This window comes from Rhipicephalus microplus, chromosome 2, assembly GCF_043290135.1.
Source record: "Rhipicephalus microplus isolate Deutch F79 chromosome 2, USDA_Rmic, whole genome shotgun sequence".
Classification (NCBI taxonomy): Eukaryota; Metazoa; Arthropoda; class Arachnida; order Ixodida; family Ixodidae; genus Rhipicephalus; species Rhipicephalus microplus.
The window spans coordinates 291,043,502-291,065,438 of NC_134701.1; the positions used below are offsets into that span (position 1 = coordinate 291,043,502).

At 44.5% G+C, this 21,937-nt stretch overlaps 1 protein-coding gene across 4 annotated transcripts in view; it reads right to left on the reverse strand.

Moving 5' to 3' along the window:
• Window positions 1-2,055: 2,055 nt before the first annotated feature.
• The window catches only part of Nup98-96 (nuclear pore complex protein Nup98-96), a 263,228-nt gene continuing 243,346 nt past the window's right edge, over window positions 2,056-21,937 (reverse strand). For 3 of the 4 annotated variants that reach the window (XM_075882251.1, XM_075882250.1, XM_075882252.1), the window contains 3 exons: window positions 13,121-13,254; window positions 9,184-9,281; window positions 2,056-2,634 (listed from right to left, as the gene is read on the reverse strand). In XM_075882251.1, coding sequence (XP_075738366.1) covers window positions 2,427-2,634; window positions 9,184-9,281; window positions 13,121-13,254 — 440 coding nt within the window. In that variant the 3' untranslated portion in view covers window positions 2,056-2,426. Of the gene's footprint in view, window positions 2,635-9,183; window positions 9,282-13,120; window positions 13,255-21,937 lie in introns of those variants that run through there. The other variant, XR_005110629.2, reaches the window with a different exon arrangement.

Here is a 21,937-nt window from a genome sequence, read left to right on the forward strand (position 1 = left end):
AACGAAACTTTGTGGTAGTTGTAAACAGTCTAAACGATGTCTTGAATGAAGAATCGGCAGGACTAGTAACCACATTGGTGAAAGAGGTCGATGGCATGCGTGCCAATGCTCCTCAGATACAGGTAGTGGTATACAAAATACCGTAGGTAGCGGTGAGTAACGGTAACCTGCAAAGAGCGGCTATCGAAGGCAACAGAGATATGGCAGATGAGTCGAGAGGAAGGCTTTGAGGTAGCAAAAATAGAGAGGTGTGTAGGTGGGGTGCTTTTCAACTAGACAGAATTTGCTTCGATAGGAGGCTAGGTCATGTGGGTTGGCCACTTGCAGGATGCGCCGTAGCTTCCTTGGGGGACATGCGGGCCCTTCGATATCCAGCATAGCTAGTAACGAGAAAAACAACCAGGAGGACTCTGACAGGTAGCATAAGGAAAAACCAGAGAAAAGGTAAAATAAAAGAGAAGGCATGTGTTGCAATTAGTTACATTAACATACAGGGTGGCAGAAAGGCAAAATAACTATAGATTGATGAGCAGTTAAACAAGGAACAGATAGGTGTTTATGCGGTTGCAGAAACACACCTTAGAGAGTTGAAAGAGCCCCCATAGATTCTGAATTATAATTTGGAGGGATGCAACAGGATCAAATCAGAAAGGAAAGGTGGAAGTGTTGGAATGCTAATCCATAGCATAGCCAAATGGGATAGAGTGAAGCAAACGTGTTCAGAGCACCTCTGTGTTTTGGGCACAGTAGGGGGAAAGTAAACGTGGCTAGGTGTAGCTTACATGAGGACGGGGAATAACTGCAAGGAAAAGAATTGGGAGATACTGAATTGCATACGCACCAGCACCAAAGAATTTTGTCACGGGGCCAAAATGATCCTTCTAGGGCACATGAATGCTCACATACAGGACCTTGACGAATATTCAGACACCAATTGCAGGTTATTGCTAGATCTCTGCGAGCAACATAGCCAACGTCCAATGGTGTGGTGTTGAAGCCTTTTCTGAATGAGTTGATATCCCATATTGTGTAACTTGCTCATTTTTCTTTTCATTGTGTTAACAATTGTACCTAATGCATTGTTTCAATGATACTTGGCGTGTATTTCATCCAATATCTGCATAATCTTTGTACCCCATGTAGCTTTTTTTTCTTCTTTTGTTTTTATCATTTTTGTTTAACCTACTAGTTGTATATTGTATTTGTATCTCATTTTGCGAAAATACCTTAATGGTGTTGCAGTATTTATAAATAAATAAATAATAATGGGTCTCTAAGGTCCATGTCAGTGCTATAGCAAGAAAGATTACAAAGCTATTCACAAATTCCTTTATTTAAGGAGTCACACAATGGCTTAATATCACTGACATTTGAATTTAATTACATAATGATGTATGTGAAAACTGATGTGCTGGATCTCAAAAGTACACTCTCCTGTATAATACAAGAATGGATAAAATATGTATTACAATTTTCACTGTATTATTTAACTCTTACTTAAACAGCATTAAAGACTTGTGGTGATGTCGATGTGATACCAATAGCTTGGAACAAGGCCTTAAGCTTAAAGACAAGACAACACCCATCCCGAGAAATCCTCTACCTGTCTTAGTCTTTAAATATTTTACCTGCCTCAGTCTTTGTTAGATTATTTCATATATAAAAAGTAAAAATTTCCTTCCACAAATTTCTCACATGCAGTGTTACCAAACTTGTAATGGTATCCAGATAGATGTGGGATGTCAACCTACTCATAGCATTTCATTGTGGTAAAGAACTGAACTAGAATTTTACAAAACTAAAAACCCAAGCACGTCACATCACAATGAAGCTTTTAGGCACTACTTATAATAGAAAAAGCAGGGCTTTGATTATTCCTGGCTATAATGAGATCCCGCGTATTCACAGTGATGTAAAATACATTTTCACATGCATGCTGAAGAATCAGGAAATCAATGCAAATTCAGGTTCTTCACCATTATAAACACTTCTCCCCATTTACTTTAAAATCTTAATCGCATTAAACGTTTATACTTTTGAAGAGGAGAGCTTAAGTTTACAATATTAAAAAAAAAAAAAGCTTGGAGGAAACATGGGCTCACAGTGAGCAGACGTGGTTGTCCTGATATATAAATTTTTAGGCACAGCTCCACAGAATCCCATATAGTACATATTTACTGTTTCCATATCAGTGAAATGCCTAAAGTACTATTGCAGAACGTAAAAATAATTATGCAAAGATTGACATAATCACACATTACAAGCAGTGAATTCAAATCCATTAGCATAAAAAAAACTAGTGCCAAGAGAGCTGAGGGACATCATATCGCACAAGCTAATACAGTAAAAAGAAAGCAAGTGATAGAGAAACAAACAGAAACAATAGGCTGGCAAGGTGACATAAAAATTGCAATCAGCAAAGGCATTCAGCTGGCAAGATCACAGAGGATCGCGTTTTCTGTACATGTACGAGCAAGCAATTCAAAGTCCTCGATCGAGTAGTCCTCGGGCATGGAGAGCAGTTCGATGTTGTGGCACGCTGCATGCATAGCACTGTCTGGTGCACCACTGTCAGCACTGGTGATAAGCTGAAGGACCATAGCAGTCTTCTTTGCTATCTCTGCCTGGCACAGCCTGCACGGAATGCACAACAAGGATGAGTCCACAGGGCTACTACAGTGCGACATGGTAAATGCTACTACATGAGTGCCCCAAAAACGCTCCTGTCACATTTTTCAGGCCCGAAAAACTTCATCATACCTGCATACTCGTAAACGTACCAGCTGCTTTGTATCGGCTTACGGTGTCCTTCAGGTTACACCCTTTTCGCCATCAGGGGACCATGACAAATTATGTTTTACTTACTTTTCCTGCACTGATTCCCTTGTCGCTTTGGTATTGCTACTGCACCATGCCTACCATAGTCATTCATTGCTTTGCGGTGAGAGCTGCTGGTGCGTGGGCCGTCCAAGCACTCACACCCCAGCAGTTCGTCGTTAAGCGGGCTTGTTGGTATGCACAGGGAGGTATCCAAACAGCGCAGAAACAGGACACAGAAGGGACCACACAAAACAGGCAGTGTTGAGTATTCCCTTCACAATTCAGCACTGTTTGAAATAACTATGTGGCAGGGATGTTTCATGCAACGTGATACACTGTGGCGAGGCATTGCAGCTGTGCTCAATAAGAGCCACGCTGTTGCTGTACAGTGGAACCTTGCTGTTACGTTCCTCACTGCTGAATTTTCTCGACTGTTACGTTCTCTTTCATCGGTCCCACCACAGCTCTCATAGAATCTCATGTATTGCGAACCACGCTGTTGCGTTGCAACTAAGAGAACGTTCCTGCATGATGTGCCGGAACCTAGTCCACTGAACCCGCCCAGGTACCGCCATTTTGATTTGACGTTTAACAGTCTTAGCCTGGCTTAACTGCTGAACAGGCTGCAAAAAGCTGCAGGCGAGTTGGAGAGGTCGCCCCTAGATAGCAATTTGTCAAAAGCGCTATCACCATCGTCACTGTGCTTACAACAGAAGTTTCACTACACAATGCCGGAAGTGTGTGACAGTCCCATTGCCGCACCCCGCACGTTGTGCCTTGTCTTCAGTTGCTATTGTGTGTGCTAAGCCTGTTACCGTTGAGCTTGTCAACGCAATCTTTATCAAGCCTTAATGGCATGGCGTAAGCGAAAAGCACTTTCTCCTGACGAAAAGCTGGACACACTTAAAGCAATCGACAAGCAGCTAGCGTGAAAAATCGTTGACATTGCCTAAGATCTTAGACTGCCACTGTCAACGCTCAACAGCATCGCCACAAAGTGGGTCGAGATTGAAGGAAATGCTGCTCTTTTCAGCCCGAAAGACAAGCAAGCTCGTGGTGCCAAGCACGGGAACCTCGACGAGGCTCTTCTCACCTGGTTCAAGCAAGCTCACGTTGCCCATATTAACTGCGACTGCAGCACTTTACGCGAAAAGGCAATCAAAATAGCCGACAGACTAGGCATCGCTGATGTTGCGACGTCCAATGGCTGGATTGACCGTTTTCACAAGAGGCACGGCATCACTTACAAAACGGTAAGCCGAGAAGCAAAAAGTGTAAACGTGGAAACAGCCGATGACTGGAAGTCCACATTATCTGCATTGAGGGGTACGAGCCTCATGACATTTACAGCGCTGACGAAACAGGCCTCTTCTTTCGTGTGCAGCCATCGAAATCGTTAACCATGAAGGGCGAAGTGTGCCACAGAGGCAAATGCACCAAAGACTGGCAGATGGTGCGCCTTTGCTGCAATATGAACGGCTCAGACAAACTAAAGCCATGGGTGATGGCAAGTTTGAGAGCCCATAGTACTTGACAAACATTTGCCTGCTCCCATGCACCTACAGAAATAACAGTCGTGCATGGACGACATGCACTTTGTTTGAAGAGTTTCTTTGATACTTCGATAATAGGATAGGTTCACAGTTCAGGAGGGTTCTCCTTTTCCTGGACTATTGTGTTGTCCACTCGAGAGACCTGCCGTTTCTACAAAACACCAAACTTGTTGTTGTTTTTTTTTTTCACCAAATATGACAAGCCACTTGCAGCCATTGGATGCCGGGGTCATAAAATGCATGAAGCATTCCTACAAAAAAAAATCCTCGTCAAGTGCTCTCTCGCATGTATTTATCATGGACAGCAGCCTACGACAATTTCAGTACTAGAAGCCATGCATTATGTCACATCAGCATGGAGTGCAGTGAGTGCGTCAACTGCAGAGCAGTTCTTCAAGAGGTGTGGGTTCCGTATGGACAGAGAAGTGGAGCCTGCCATTGAAGCTCAACAATCAAAAGCAGCCTCCTGTGAGAAAAAGCTTAATGTGGCAATGAATGCGCTGTGTGCCACAGGTTTGACTTACGCCGACTACGTCGCTGTGGACGCTGCCGTCCTGATGTCGGAGTGCCAGAGAATCGCAGAGACCATTGCAAACTCGATCGCAACTGAAGACGGGGGGGGCATCGATGATGACGACGAGCATGAGCCACACGATTCTGGAAAGTTGGCAGTGGAGTCGGCCGATCTCAACTTTGGAGAAGCCGTCGCGGCCCTGGACTAGCTTTGCAGGAACGTCGCACACCAAAGCGACGCTGAAAGCAACGCTGCCTTCCAGATTATTGAGAAACGCGAGGTGCTTACCAGCGAGCAAAAGAAGCGGCAGTTAACTATCTTCAAATAGTTAAAGTCTCAGGCTCACCTTGCCGAAATAAAATGTTTGTACAGTCGAACCCAGCTACAACGAAACTGACGGGGCACGGAAAAAATTTCGATGAAGCGAACATTTTGTTGTAGTAAAATCGAAAAAATATAGCTGATCTGAGCTAGCGAAACAAAGGAACGTTTATTCTCAAAATTCAAAAAGTGTCCACTGCTTCTTATGCTTCCTATTCTTTCTCAGCAGCGTCAGGACGCGATTTACACTGATGCATAGCGAGGCCATGGTGAAAAACACGCTGAAACAAGGCCTACAACCGCTATCGTGAATGAACCAAACAGCTACATTACGTGAACAGAAAAGGCAGCTAAAAAAAAGGCATCTGAATTTGAAACAAGAAGTCACTTTTCCGGTGTGATGAGGAACTGAGTCGATAGCGTATAGGCCCATACTATTAGTGTTGTGTTCAGAAGCATCCTTTTCTACATGTGGAGCAGGCCTGTCAGTGCTGAAGTCGAAGCGCTGGCTTTTGCATGCGTGCCTGTTGATACATCATCGCCATGCTGTGGAGTTGCTTTTTCCATGCGCAATAAATTTGGCGGTTATTTCACCAGTCATGTCAGGCACTTCAGATGCAGTTGAACCTTTGGTCCCCGCTGCTAAAGAGAAGTTTGCAGTAAAGCCAGCCGTTTTAGCAAGGCTTTCCTGATTTTTTGCTGCACGGTCAAGTATTTTGGCAACCATGGCAGGCACAGAATCTGAAGTGAGCGCAGGTTTTTTTGGTGCGTGCAACAGGTCGTTTCCCTTGTATTCTGCATGATAAGTGGCAGAGATCGCTTCTTCCGGGAAATGCTTTGCGCACACATGATCAGTAGGCTGCAAGGCTCTGTCAGCTCTCGGAATTGCCCATCACCACTTATCCAAGCACTCTGGTTCACACGGAGCCTCGAAAAGCAACACACACTTCATGTGTGTCGCTTTTCACGCTCGAGCCGCATCACTGGTTCAGAAGTGGGGAGTTAAACCTAAGTTGACACACCGATCTGCCACATTTAGGAGGTCGCAATGTCGATATCAGAGTGCACTGCTCCGAAAATTCAAGGATCTTCAAAGACGGCAAAAGTTCCAGGACTTGAAAATGCATTTCTCAAATTCAAAGGTTTTCCAGGATTTCAAGGACCTGTACACACCCTGTTCAAAGTTGCAAGCGCCACTGAAGCCCCCCTTTTTTCAAGTAGAGCCACGGAAAAGAGACACGTTGATTCTGTACAAAACCACAATACGATCGCCTCCGACCGCCACCTAAAAGAACCAACAGTGATTAGGCCTAGCCTACGGTTCGGCATGCTGTCGCGGGAAGTTTGCACAAGACAACACAAAGATTGAGCGTCGAAAAGATCACACACCAGCACTGATCCAAGGGCAGCATGCGTGATACAATGTTTAGGTTTGGGGCCAAGAAATCAACGGCGACATAAGTTCGTCGAGCTTGTGCAAGTTCGCGATTCAGCAAATGCGAAAACTCGCGTCGGAAAGCCGAAAAGCTTTGAAATTTGCGGACGAGTAGCAAACGTGGTAATGACGACGTTTTTTCCAACAGGAAACTCAATGCACACCCGGCGAGGACGTGATTTCGCCTTCCATGTGGAGCGCACACAGCCGGCTAGCGACCGGAACTACGCCCGCACATCGGTGCAAAGGTTACTCCTACGCCCGGGCAAGCGCCCTTTTTCCTCACTCGGCGAGCTGGTGCAGCGCTGCCACGGTCATTTTTTGTTTCCATTTTCTTCACTTCAGTTAACAGAAGAGAACGTCGAATTGTAACCGTGCAAATATGGTAGAGAACTGCTGATCCTGGCCAAGTTCGGGGGTGCGGCTATTAGGTGCGTAAATAAAAAATAGTCCAATTTCTCGCGACCAAACTGGTGGTGTGCCTATTATGCGAGTAAATACAGTATATAAAGAATTACCGCGACTGAGACATTTGTGACCCGCTGTCGTTGCTTCCATCCAATGCGACTGCGAAAGCACGGCATTTCAGAGCATGTATACGTTTTCGGCATCTTGGCCACTTCCACCCATACCGCTTCATGTCCTTGCACTTCGGGAACATTATCTGAAACAACAGTCTTGCGTGATCACGAGCACTTAGCGCGGATCGCACTGCCATCTTAGCTCTTTTAGAAAAAAAAAAAAAAACACTCCTGATATCGCCCTGCCCTGATATGCTCCTGATATCGCCTTTCTGCAGGCTGGATGTACTTTTCATGCTTCTGCCAAGCGATGTGCAGCTTTACTCAGGCCTTGCCGTCGAGCAAAACGCTTACATTACATGTGCACGCACATAGTACAGAATCTGCACACGTCACCTTTTGCAAAGTCACACAGCACAGGAACTCAGCTGTGTACGAGTCAAGAAACACTTGCAAGTACTTCTTTGTGCTTGACACCGTGGTGGGCCTTGCAACTGAACTCGGGGAACGTTTTAACCCCACAACCACGTAACAAACACAACTGACGCCTTGGCAAGTGGTGTAGGCCTAGCGTGCGAAATGCGGGAGTCAAGGCAGACGGGTGCAGAAGTTGTACATTTTCCCTTGCCTTCGCCCAGATGCGCAGTATTATAGTGCCTGGAAAATCCTTAGCCATACTCAATGGTATGGTGACAACTAGGAGTTTAGTTCTGTGTGCTCTTCCGCCACACCGAAACAGCAGAAAACGATGATGTACGCGCATGGTTAAAAAAAAAAAAACTTTGCCATGGCAGCCACATTTCGGAAGCTTCAAGATAGTATTCATACAATCGAGAGACTAGGTCGAAATTCGAGAGTCTCCTGGACAATTCGGGAAGGTTGGCAGGTATGTACACGGCATATGCTAGAAAAAAATGCAAACATACAACAGGAGTCTTTAAAGGGGCCCTGCGACACTATTGGGACAGCCTTATTTAGCACCAAGATGCATGTAGCGATGACTACTGAGACAAATGCAACAAGAATGATGGAAATTGGTGCACGGAAAGTGATGCTATGAGTCCTCAAAGTTCAAAACTCGAGCAGACGACAACGAGAAATGTCCTCTTTCACATCTCACTGGCCTGCTGACGTCAAAGACTGCTTCCAACTACAGCGCGCATCTCATAAAGACATTCCAGAAACGTCCCTTCATGGTGGCTTTCACACAATACCTCGCTACCGCTCTTTTTGATGGCGTCGTTAGCATGGCTACTACGAACCAGGTGCGACGAATAGCAGGCGCTCCCACAAACACACTGTGAACATATGCTTTGGGCTGGGTCATTTCTCGGCCTCCATAGAAGAGGCATTCTACAGCAACCCCGGCGTCCACCGCCTGTTGCATTTTTGGCTCTTTAAAGATGCTGCATGCGTTTCTGCTTTTAGTTGCCGGCGTACTATAGCCTCGTTCGCAGGCTAAGTGTTGTGTTCGTTGTTCTGAAAATACATCATTTTGAAACAGGAGTGATTTCTTTCTGAGAAAGTATTAAAAAGCTTCTTCCTGTTTTCAGCATTCACTCGTATGGCCTAGCTACCACCATATGAATATTGCACGCTATTTTTCGCGTCAAGCCAATCAAAATCGAACGGTGTTTGTAGTCACGTCACATGACACGACGTCACTTCCTTTAACAAAATTAGCCGATGTGTGTTGCCGTAGTCTGAAATCAAGGTAGTTTGTCCTGTGAATTAAAATTATAACAGAGTCAATTTCGGCGTTGCCATGTGTGCAACAATATCAGAGCGTTCCACACTACCCGAAGAACCGATAAAAAATACATGCGCAAATAGTGTCGCAGGGCCCCTTTAAGACAAGAAAAATGTTGGCTTCAACAGCAGCCTTTGTTCAAGGATTTTTCATATCTGGAAGCAGTCCTGTAAGTCTCAATTTGTTAACACTTTCCTGTCATACTTGCATCATATGCACCTTGTAAATTTACACACCTAAACCCATGTTCTGAACAAAGAGGACATTACCTGTCTCTTGTTGTCCTGCATACAAGGCTGGATATCGAACCACACAGAGAAAGCACTGCTGGCCGGATTGCTTCAAGGTCATATGTACCAAGGTCACCCTGAAAAGGAACCATTAACAATCTTACATCAACACCATTAACCGTTAGCAAAGGAACCATGAACAATGAACCATTATGAACAACAACAACAACCACAAAAAACCTGAAGGCATCTACATAATATATCAGGTTTATTTCTTCCTAAAATATAAAGGCCTGGTAACAGAGTGGATGTGAAAGCTTTGCTTATGCCGATTACCCGCAGCATTCTCGGCATTTCATTCAGCTTTCACAGTGCTGTGCAGCTACTGTAAGGAAAACTAGATGGTTTAGCGTAAAAACTTGACTTGTACGAATAGTGAATTTTAGGTTCGTAGCAAATAGTGATTTTCATCGAATAATTTCAAATCGAATTAGAAAAGTATATGTCATATATTATAAAGAAAAATGAGCATATTCATCATGACCCAACTAACCCGCACAATTTATTGAAAAAATTGAAACAAGGCTTGTGCAAATGCTATTCTTATTGGTAAAAAAATAAAAAACTGGAAACATCACTTTGCATAGTAACATAATTTGACTTTTGGTAGAATGCAAGTGATAACCATGAAATATGTTTCATAAATTTTTTCACAGTGTAATTAGTAGTCCTACACGAATCACTGCTACTTGCTCTTCACTGCTGGACCTTATAATTACTAATAGCAATAGTGCGTTCCTTTCCGGCCGCATAGCAGTCGATATAAGTGACCACTTGCCTATTTTCTTGTTTCTGCAAAAGCAAATCGATTCAAAAGCAAATACAAAAACTCAGCGGCAACTTTTGTCTCAAGAGAGGCTCGAACAATTCAGGAGCCGCATTGCTTTAGTGGATTGGGCTCCAGTATACAAAGAAAATACAGCTGACGGTGCTTACAGCAAATTCCTAGAAATGTTTCTTTTGTTATACAACGCGTGTTTTCCCATTGTTACTATAAATGCACCTAAGAATGCCCGTAAACCCTGGATGACCAGTCAGCTTACACGACAAGTTAAAAAGAAACACAAAATGTTTGCGGTGTTCATTAAAACGAGAGACACCGACGTACTAGCACAGTACAAATCACTGCGCAACCGCTTGAATAGAGAAATTAGAGTAGCAAGAACTGCTTATTACAATAACTTATTTGACAAAAATCTTTCTAAAAAGCCAAAAGAAAAATGGAGATGCTTAAACATGCTTTTAAATAGAAACACGATCGGCAGAAATATAACAAGTTTAGTAATTGAAGGCAACGTAACGTCCGGCTCGCATCTCGCTAACACTTTTAATAAATTTTTCTCTGAGGTAGGTCACAGTGATTTCAATGCTGGAATCTCTAGTTTTCTAGGCGACAAACTAGGACCATCCTTATTTTTTGCACCAACAGATGAAACGGAAGTTTTTTCTATATGCAGAAAGTTAAAAGATACCTCTAGTCTTGATACGCACAATATTCAAAGTCGGCCAGTGAAGTATGTTCTTGATATAATTACGCCTTGTCTAACACACATTTATAACACCGCGCTTACAACAGCTCACTTTCCTGCTGATATGCAACTAGCCAGGGTGACCGTTATTTATAAGAAAGGAGACGCCAACGTTTTGGGAAACTACAGGCCAGTGTCTATTCTTCCGTATTTCTCTAAGGGGTTAGAACAACTAATCCGCGTTCGACTCAACGGCTTTCTTCTTAAACATTCCGTAATAACTGACTGTCAATATGGCTTTACGCAAAACAGATCTACGGAACATGCGCTACTTGTTCAAAAAGAATATATATTAAAAAATTTTGAGACACAGCTCTTAACTCTTGGTATTTTTGTTGATTTCAGCAAAGCCTTCGACTGCTTAAATCATGATATTCTTTTTGCAAAATTAGAGCACTACGGTGTACGTGGACACGCCCTTAACCTATTGAAGTCATACCTGGGCTCACGGTCTCAATACGTAGTCATTAACAATTGCGCTTCACAGACTCTAAGTATTTCAAATGGCGTCCCTCAGGGTAGCATTTTGGGGCCGCTGCTATTTAATGTATATATAAATGATATTCCTAATATCAGCACTCATGCGAAATACATTATATATGCAGATGACACCAGCCTATTTTTTTCCTCTAATGACATAGGACACTTAGAAAAAATTGCAAACGATGCGCTCTCATCACTTGCTATGTGGTCTTCAGTTAACTCTTTGAAAATAAACAAACAGAAAACGAAAGCAGTACTTTTCCTACCTAAAAGAAAACAAGTGTTTCTACCTCCCTGCTTATACCTAGGTGATACTGTGATCGAGTGCGTGGACACCTTTAAATCATTAGGAATAACATTCAGCAATACAATGTCATGGGATGCACATGTTAATAATCTTTCCACAACACTCTCTAGAATAATTGGAATCACTTCTCGTAACAGATATATTTTTCCAACCAAAACAAAACTTACTTTGTACTATGCATTTTTCTATTCCCATATAAGCTATTGCCTACTAGTCTGGGGCAATACAACGGTGTCAAATATAATAAAACTACAAGCCCTACAAAAGAAAATGCTCCGCGCAATTGTGAATGGCTCCTACGATTCGTCCACTAAACATATCTTCCTACAATATAATATTGTACCAGTCAACAAATTATTCGACTACAGATTTGCATGTTTTTATAAAAGAATAATAAGGAAAAATGACCCCTTTTTATCTAAAATTGCTCCACTTACGTTTCGCCACTCATCATATGATACTAGAGCCCAAAGTAGTTATGTATTACCAAAGTGTAGAACAAATTATGGTTTTTCTATGTTGAGTTATATTGTGCCAAATTTCTTAAACACATCATTTTATGACTGCCTGAATACTATGTCTCTTTCTGCCATTCGCAAGAGCATTATTCAGCAATATGTATCATTGTAATATCAAATGTACTCATGTCTTCATATGTTGTACCAATTCTATGTTATTGCTTTATAGTGAAATTACTGTTGTCAATTATGATACACAGGTCTTTTTTTTGTTGTTTTTGTCACTTTTTTTTTTTTTTTTTTTTCGCTACCTACAAGACCTGGTTGTTTTACTTACAAGACCTGGAACAGTGGTTGTTTCTGCTTAGTGCCCTACTGCTGACATGTGGGGATGGCCAGGCTCGTCAAGCGGCGTAAAATTCGCTGCTTTTTTCTCGCCATCCCTAGTTTGTATGTTTGTATGTGCAAACTGAAATAAAGATTTTGATTGACTGATATGTCACATTTCAGAATTTACTATACTTAGAGCATATAAGCCGGTATAACAAGCTTGTAAACATAAAAAAAAAATAGAGAATCGATGCAAGGGTAATATGTTGATTTGAAAGTGGGGCTTCATGATCATGCGAATTTCATTTGATGAGATGTTATCCCGGCCTGGCATTTTTTCACGCCAGAGAAACCACCTTTGCAGGGGTTACATGCAGTGTAATATATACACCTATTCGTTCATTACCAATACTTTGAAATTATTAACAATTTAAATTCAAATCAGAGCAAATTTGAGTACCGTTATATTCGTTCAAATATTCAAAGCATTCGAATATTCGCACAAGCCTAGTAAAAACATAAATGTTTGTTTTCTTTCTGGTTCAACAAATCATTTTACTGATATGACACTAGGGCGCTTCAGCAGTGCCATATCACTTATCCGTTTCTCAAGGCCCATTCTACACAAAGAATCAGTCAGCCGATATATAAAAAGTTGAATTCAAATATTGTGAATTCATGAAACAATGGAATAAAGAGCCGATTTCACAGACTTCATTATATAGATGTACCTTCAACGAAGTTTAGTACAATACATTTTTTTTCAATCTGCACAAACACAGCAGCACAGAGAGTTTAGCCGAACTGACCTCTGTCGCTTTCTTCATGGTGTTGCACACACAAAGAAAGTCGTGAAAAACTTTGCCACCAGTGCTCCAATTCTGGATTTGGTCACTGTGCTCTATAAGGGGTTGCAAGAGCTCTGCAAGCTCGCCAAGCTTGTCTGCAATGAAAGAAAGAAGAATGAGCACTCGTAGTGGTACAGTCAAATACACTTAAACGAACACAGATATAACGACCCATTGGTGATAAGCACCATATTACAGTGCACAAACATACTATTAGTGAACGACAAATGCACTCCGGTGAACTTGATGAACACTACAACAACTATGCTGGAAAAAATGCAAATAATCCCATAAAAAGGCGACAAGTGACTGGAAAATCGTACAAGCGAGTCTGCAAAAACGAAGCTCAAAATTGGCAACTTTGGTGTCATGTGAGATAAAGTGCACTTCTATGATGCTGAGGAACACAGCCACTGAGAAGTGTCGATTCACTGACAGCGAGCGTATGCTGCATGCTTTATTAGGTGACAACCCAAGTGCGCCGCCATGGCTCATCGTGCCGACAGCCACAGCAACACGAAAATCTGTAGTGCGTATTGCTCGCAATCTGCTTGTCTTCGCCGCGTTGAATGCACAGGCTACTTGCCGCACCTGTGCACAGCTGAAATGAAATGGTCATGAAGAACGCACAAGTAACCCAGCGGTGATGACATGAGCCCAGTAGGTGATGTGCTACACACTACTAGCCAAAGATGGTCGGCTCCACGTGGCAGTTCCGCGCTTCAATGTAACGGCATCAGTTCACTGCAGAGGCTGTTTAGCTTGTGCACACACGGAGTGCACACACGGACCGATTTCTCCAAATCACTTGTGCCGTGCACTACCTTAACAATGACTTCATCTGTGCATGGTTCTGCACGGTTCGTATCATTATCAGTCGTAATGAAATCACACCAGCAGATGTCCCACTCTTCCATCTACAAGTGGACGACGCGCTGCCACGAACTGCCTCCGAAGGGGTCCTGGTCGGAAGCTCCAGGGTCGGCATCGGGTTCGATGTCCACGAAGTCGATTGATGATTGATTGATATGTGGGGTTTAACGTCCCAAAACCACTATATAATTATGAGAGACAACGTAGTGGAGGGCTCCGGAAATTTCGACAACCTGAGGTTCTTTAACATGCACCCAAATCTGAGCACACGAGCCTACAACATTTCCGCCTCCATCGGAAATGCAGCCGCCGCAGCCGGGATTCGATCCCGTGACCTGCGTGTCAGCAGCCGAGTACCTTAGCCACTAGACCACCGCGGCGGGGTGACGACGAAGTCGGCCTCGCGAAAACAAAAGCAGTTTCACAAACATGTCGCCGTCATCTGCCCACGAAGCATTCCCCACCTCCACAACTGAATACAGAGACGTCAAGTTGACTGCCGAGCGGTCAACAGCTATGAGCAAGCGCTCCACTGCGCGGCACCAATAACATGCTGTGCAGTGGCATTTTGCATGTTATGTTGAGCGGCAGGAAAACGCATGGAAGGCCTCCTGTCTGCCATCCTGACCACACACGCACACCAACAGTGAGCAAGGTGCACACGTGCAACATACAAGCCAGAACGTGTGGAACTGCTCTGGGCCCATTTCTAGCCAGAAAAAGAAACTTCTTAATTTGAGCCAGCATAGCTGGCAATGCGGAACAGTGAAGACAAGCGAAGGAGTTGCAACAAAGAGAGCAGAGCAGACTTGCGAGAGACATGCAAGAAAGTTGCGAGAAGGTGCGGAGAGCAGAGTATATGAGGGGAAGGCGACCTTGAAAACGAAGACACATGGGTAAAAGGCAGGTCGGGTAGCCTGCTTAAACATCTATAAAATGCGTAACTGACACGTAGAAAAACTTGGAAGATCGGCCTGCGCGTGCAGAGATCAAAGAATTGCATTGTGGAACCGGCATGCTTGGGCGGCCCCACAGACTGAAGTCTGTGGGGCCGATAATTCTCCATTCATTCCCTGTAACAGCAGTTTTTGCACTTCTGCACACAGGCAGTGGGCATGCAGCGCGAAGTGAGCGACAACAGATCCTAAACACGAAATGAATCGCGAATTATCAAAGTCGGTGGGGTAGCGCAAGCGCGTGCAATGGAACGATACAACACCGATCCAGAGGAGAAGCCGACGATCGGGTACATTCGCCGGCCGATGAAATTGACAGATAGCCTCGTCACTCTGGGTCGGCGACACCAATGATAATATAACAAGGCCACTGATCAAAAACTAAAGGGAGACTAGTCAGTCGACCGGTCTTCGAAAGGCTGGTGGCAGTGTAATAACATGGGCCTCGTCGGGAAATGCAGAGTGCTCACAGTAGTGGTGGGGACAAAGAACGGAGGGGTGTGTAACAAAAAACAGACAGGGAGAGCGAAAACAAGAGGGCTGCGGAGGCTGGGTCAGCATTTAACAATAAGAATCTATGGGCATCTACCGGTGGTCAAAAGTTGTTTCCCGGAAAGTCACTGGAGCGCCGCCTCCATCCGCTGTAACCGAGTGGCAGTGTACCAATACGTTCGTATTTATTTGTGCCATTGGAATAATGTACGAGGTCTGTTAGAAAAGTATCTGGCCTTATTTTATTTTACAAGCACCTGATAGATTTCAAACAAGCACGCTTGCATCAGCGGACCTTTGACCTTTCTGTGCATGCGTGAATTTTTTCCCGCCTGCCAATAGCGTCAGCCGCTGGGATTCAGCATTTGAGTGAGGTAATGCACAGTGCTCTTGTCAGTTTTTTGATGCAAGGAAAATGACGGAGCAACTGGAGCAGCGCTACTGCATCAAATTTTGCCAGAAACTGGGCGACAGCCAAGTGGAAACCATTGAGAAGATCAAGACAGCTTTCGGTGACGATGCTATGAGCTGCACACCCATTAAGGAGTGGTACAAACAGTTTAAAGATGGCCACACTTTGGTGGAAAGCAAGCCACGCTCGAGTTGACCATCAAGATACCGAAATGACCTGGTCATTGCCCAAGTGAATGCTGTGGTGATGCGGGACCGTTGTGTGACTATCCGGGAAATTATGGAGAGGTTGGCATGAGCACTTTCTCTGCATATTCCATTATGACCGAAGATTTGGCCACGAGGAGAGTTGCGGCGAAACTCGTACCATGAAACTGCTCATGGTGCAGCAAAAGCAACTTCCTATTGAAGTCTCACAGGACATGCTGGATTTCACGAGCAGAGACCAGGGCTCGTAGCACCTAAGTGAAACAAAATTCAAAGATTTTCAAGGACTTTTAAGGACGTAACAAATACTTTTCAAGGACCTAAAATAACACTTGAAACCGCAGAAAATGACAACACCACTTTTTACAGCATAAAAATTTGTACTTTAAATTATTTGTAAGGTTGACACCATGAGCGCACTCAAGTTACCATGGACTGTAGTCGCTTTTGTGTTTTCAATGTGTCTCATACTCTTCATGTGACTTTTAGGAGCAGAGTCCCTCATTGATGACACGTCAAAGCTATTCCTACATGGGAAGACTTTGCCTGATCCGGGTGCAATCCACTCCCTATTAGCAGCAATGCATGACCAAGACTGCTGGAATTTGCACTTGCCCGGCATAGTTCCAACATAAGCGACGCAATCGTGGATATCTGCGCACACTTCCAGTCTCCACAAAAAAAGCCAGGCTTAGCTCCGTTGCTGCTGTAACCACGCAAGCGTTACCACAACTGCAGTGTACTCAAAGAGTACACTATACTACAACACTGCACTACGACTAGAGAAAAGGATTGAATTGGATGGTTTGTCGGCTAAAGAGCACATAGTTGCCAGGCAAGCAAAAAAAAATCCACTAAATTATGACTTCGATTGACGAAATTCGGGGACTTTTAAGGACCTCAAACAAATTTAAGGGTTTTCAAGGCCTTAAAAATGTGATTTCAAAATTCAAGGGTTTCAAGGACCGCTACGAACCCTGAGTGACCCTAACTTCATGAACACCATTATCACTGGTGATGAGTGTTGGGTGCATGGGTATGACCCGGAAACCAAATCCCAGTCGTCACAGTGTAAGCATTCCGCGTCCCCAAAACCAAAAAAGGCCAGCCAAATGTGCAGCAACATCAAAGTGATGCCGAGTGCTTTCTTTGACTCCCGCGATGTGGTACACCACAAGCACGCACCACAGGGCCAAACGATAACTCTGTCGCTCCATGATGTCCTTTGTCGCCTACGTGATGCTGTGTGGCACAAGAAACCCGAGTTGTAGTCAACAAGAAACTGGCGCATCAATCACAACAATGCTCCTGCACATTCCTCACACTTGGTTCACACTCTCTTGGTGAAAAGTCAGATCTCCTGTACTTTAACAGGATCCTACCCATCTGATATAGCCCCCTGCGACTTCTGGCTGTTTCCCAAACTCAAGAGGTCATTGAAAGAACAGTGATTTCAGACAAGGGAGGACATTATGGCTGCAATAACATCTGAACTAAACTCTATTCCAAAAGAGGCCTTCTCAGAATGCTTCCAAAAATGGCCGCCCCGGAGGTGTGTGGAGTCCCAAGGGGACGGCTTTGAGAGGGATCAGGTTCCACATGCTCCAATTATGCCCGTTTTCTTTGTTCCACCAAAGGTCGGATACTTTTCTAACAGACCTCGTATATTTCAACAGTTATGCTGGTACTGCTCGTTTAAAACGAAAATTCATTTTAGGTGAGGCCATTATATGTGGGCTCAACTGTATACACCTATTCGTTTATTTCGAACACTTCGAAATTTTCAGTAATATTACTTTAATTGAAGTGAATTCAAATACAGTACCACAGTCGAGCCCACATAAAACAGCCCACTTAAAACAAACGATACCTACGTGACTGTGGCTATATACATTATTTCAATGACACAAAACTGCACTTACAACGAACGTCTCTGAGGGTCGCCGATCGGTTACAGTGAACGAAGTCGGCGCTCCGTTGACTTCCTGGGGAAAACTGCTTTCGACCACCGATAAGCCACCGGCAAGGTGCCCATATATTCCTATTGTTAACTGCCGACCCTGCCTCCGCAGGCCTTTAGCTGTCGCTCTCGCGGACCTTTTTTTTGTTTTTGTTTTGTTACGCACCCTTATGTTACGACTTTTGCCCTCACACTACTCTGAGCACCCCACATCACTACAGAAGGTCCCTGTTTACCCACAGCCACCAATCTTTCGAAGACAGGTCGGCCAAACTAGGTGTTTCGATCACTGGTTTTTTTTCGTTGGTGTCCCTGGCCTGGAGTGACCAGACCATTTGCTAACATCGTCGGCCACCGACTGTACCTGATTGTCGTATCGTTGCAGTGCACACGCTCACTCAACCCAACCGTCTTTGATAATTCGCGATTCGTTCAGTGTTTAGAACCTGCTCTCACTCATTTCGCACTCGGCTCAGCATGCCCTGCGCACGCGTCCTGAAGCGTAAAAACGGCTTTTACACGGAACGGATTGCGAATTATTGAAGTCGGCAGGGCCGCGCAAGTCCACCGGCGCCACAATGTGGTTTATTCATCTCTACTCAAGCAGACCGCTCTCCCAAGTCTTCCTACGCGCAAGTTGCGTGTTTTGTGGACCCTGCAAGCAAGCTACCCGCATTTCTTTTATACATCCTTTGGGATATATGGAAACATGCTACCCCACGCCCCAGTGTTTTGGTTTTCGAGGTCGCCTTTCTGCCGTATGTGCCCCTCTAATTCCGCTATCGCAACACCTTCGCATGTCTCTCGCAAGCATGCTCACGAGTCTGCCCACCTCTCTTTATCGCAATTCTGCCACTTTCCACCGCAACGCCAGCCGCCAGCCATGCTGGCTCGAATTCAGATGTTTCGTTTTCTGACTAGAAGCATGCCCAGAGCAGTTCCACGCATATTGCTCACTGTTGGTGTGCATATGTGGTCAGGATGGCGGATGGGAGGCCTTCCGCGCTTTTTTGTGCTGCTCAACAAAACGTCAAAAGTGTGAACGCTTGGCTTGGGTGTGATTCGCATGTTGCCGAGTGCTCGCTCATATCTGTTGACCGCCCGGCAGCTAGCTTGCCGCTTAAGGTGTGCTGTATTCAGCCGTGGAGATGGTGAATGCTTCGTGGGTGCCTGTAACAGCTACATGTGTGCGAAACTGGTTTTGCAAGGCTGAATTCATTGGCGTCAGTCCCGATGCTGAGCCTGAAGCTTCCGAACTCCGGTGGCGATTTGTGGCAGCGCAATGTCGACTCCGACATGGGAAAGCGTGCACAACATTTGTTGAGATGATTTCATTTGGCCAATATCAATATGATGCCGACACTGCAGAACCGTGCATGGTTGAAGGCATTCTGAATGAAGTGCACGGCAAGAGCGACTTGAAGGAATCGGGTCGCGAGGATGAAGAAACTCTGATTATGCCACGAGCCTCGGCGAAGAGCATGCTGCCGCTTTAATAAAGAGGGGACGCCTCATTAAAGAAAATTTATTTTTGAGTTAATTTTGATCAAACTTCCATCCTTTATGTATTTTGACACGCTGATTTCAAATATGCAATTACTTTTTCTGTGCGACAAGTACTTTGCAAAATATTGAGAAATTCATGTTTCTTGCATTGACATTGGAGGTGAGTTTTCTTTTGAATGCTAGTAGTGATCAAAGACAGTGGCATATGAAAATGATGTTGTACAGTGAGAGCTTGCAGTCCTGCAAGAATGAAAGCTCTCCACTGATTTGTGCCAAGGTTACAGCATGTCAAACGTTTGTAAGCAAAAGCTTTGATAACACCCTGGAAAAATTACTACTTTTTGAACTTTTTGAAAACATCACTGATGTTATTCGTTAAAATCTTACACCTACTGCACTCTCTATTTGTCCCCTTTTCTAACAAAACAAGAATCACTGCGATAGGGTAAGTACCACAAGAGATATCGTCACTCCAAAACTACACCATGATCAAAAACGCAATTTTGAAAAAATGAAAAAAAATTTCAGGATAAGTTAGGAATAATTATGGAAATTTCTTGAACACTACAGTGATTGAGGATGATATACGGGTACAATCAGGCAAGAATGATTATTTTACAGTAATCTCGAATAAAATTAGGGCACCTGAAAATTTATTTGTAAAACACAATTAAAACTTCAGAAAAATTATTTTTATAAGTGTGATTTCCACCGCGAAAAAAAAAAAAAAAACGTAAGACATCGATTGCAACACGCACCCATTTTTCTCGCTGGCCCGCACGATCACACCACTCGAAAAAACTACTCCTTTCGGGAGCGTCTTCCATTTAAATATGAGGTACGGCGAAGCTTGTGCCCATCTGAAGTGTAACAGAGCATTGCCGTCACTGTAGTTTTACCGTGGACCGATGTCAGCACGCGAACTCGCCTCGCCCCCTTCTTCTCGACGGTTGTAGTGCCAGGCATGTCGAAGTAAAGAGGCGTCTGATCGGCATTCCCGATTTGCCCAAGCAGGTAGCCGTTGTTGCGCCGCAAGTTTAGGACGAACCTCGGAAAACTGTGAAGCTTTTTATCGTACTCCTCAGCAAAACTTTTCGCATACGCATGTTCCCCTTCGGAGGGAAAAGCCTTTCCTCTTCATAAAGTTAGTTAGCCAGCACCTGCTCACTTTAAACTGGCTCCGCATTAGACCTTTTTTTAAAGCTAACTGCATAGCCCGCACTTAGAGCAGTTCTGTCGTCACGGGCCGTTGTGCCGCTCGCTGCTCAAGCACATACTCGCCGAGCAGCTATTCAATTTGCAGAAACCGACCCTGCTGTGGTCCACTGAAGCCTTTGCGTGAAGCTTTGCTGTCGACAATCTTCTGCTTTTGTTTCCGCCGGTCCCGCACGCACGTTTCGGGAACTCCGAACGACCGCGATGCGGCCCGACTTTCGTCCGTTTCTGCACACGTGATGACTTTTCTTTTAAAAGCGGCATCGTGGAGTCAGCCCTTCCACGTCGACGATGCTAATGCACTACTAGATGACGAACTCCTCAGCACACGTACGAAGTGCCGCACAGGGGAAACACATAGGCAGAAATGGCCGACGCACGTAGGGGGCGGCCATTTTGGATTTGCCGATGGCAATAGATTGACCGTAATTTTTTTGTTCGTACTCGATTCTAACGCGCATGCGATTTATGAACTCGCTTAACCGGAAAAAAGGTGCGCGTTAGATTCGAGTAATTACGGTAAGACTGGTTCAGTAGAACAAGATATATTGTTGCTCCGATATCACACCATCAGAAATGCCACTTCGGAGAAACAGCTAAACAAAATTGCCGTTTTATTGTGCAGCCCACTCCACGACAGTCCCATCGACGCGAAAATATCGTTCATAAATGTTTGGCCACTACCCATACACAGCATTGCACGACTTTTCATCATTGGCTCTGCGCGTGTTCCATGCCGTCGTCACTTCGCCAAAACAGCCACACTTCACTATCAATTTCTTAGCGAGGCAGTAGTCGCGGTCACTTGTGACTAGTTTCGCACACCCGCCACATACTTTGCACCACGCTTTGCACAGGAGTGCAGCCCATTCAGGATCTCCAAGTCGACCATCAAACACAAAACTGCAGTGTCAGCGGCGTAGGCCGATATGACATGTCGCACGCATCGGTGAAAACAGCAGTCTTTCGCGCTGTCGCCGGTGTATGACCGGTGACAGCGCAGGCATGACCTGCTCACAAGCACTCACTTGGGCTATGTCGCTGCTCGTGACAGCTTCAGTGTGAACTCGCACAAGGCTAGAGTCAGCGCGAAGAATGCAGTTTTTCTTGGGCGGATCACTGTCAGTTACATTGTCGTGGGTCGCTTACTTATCGCTT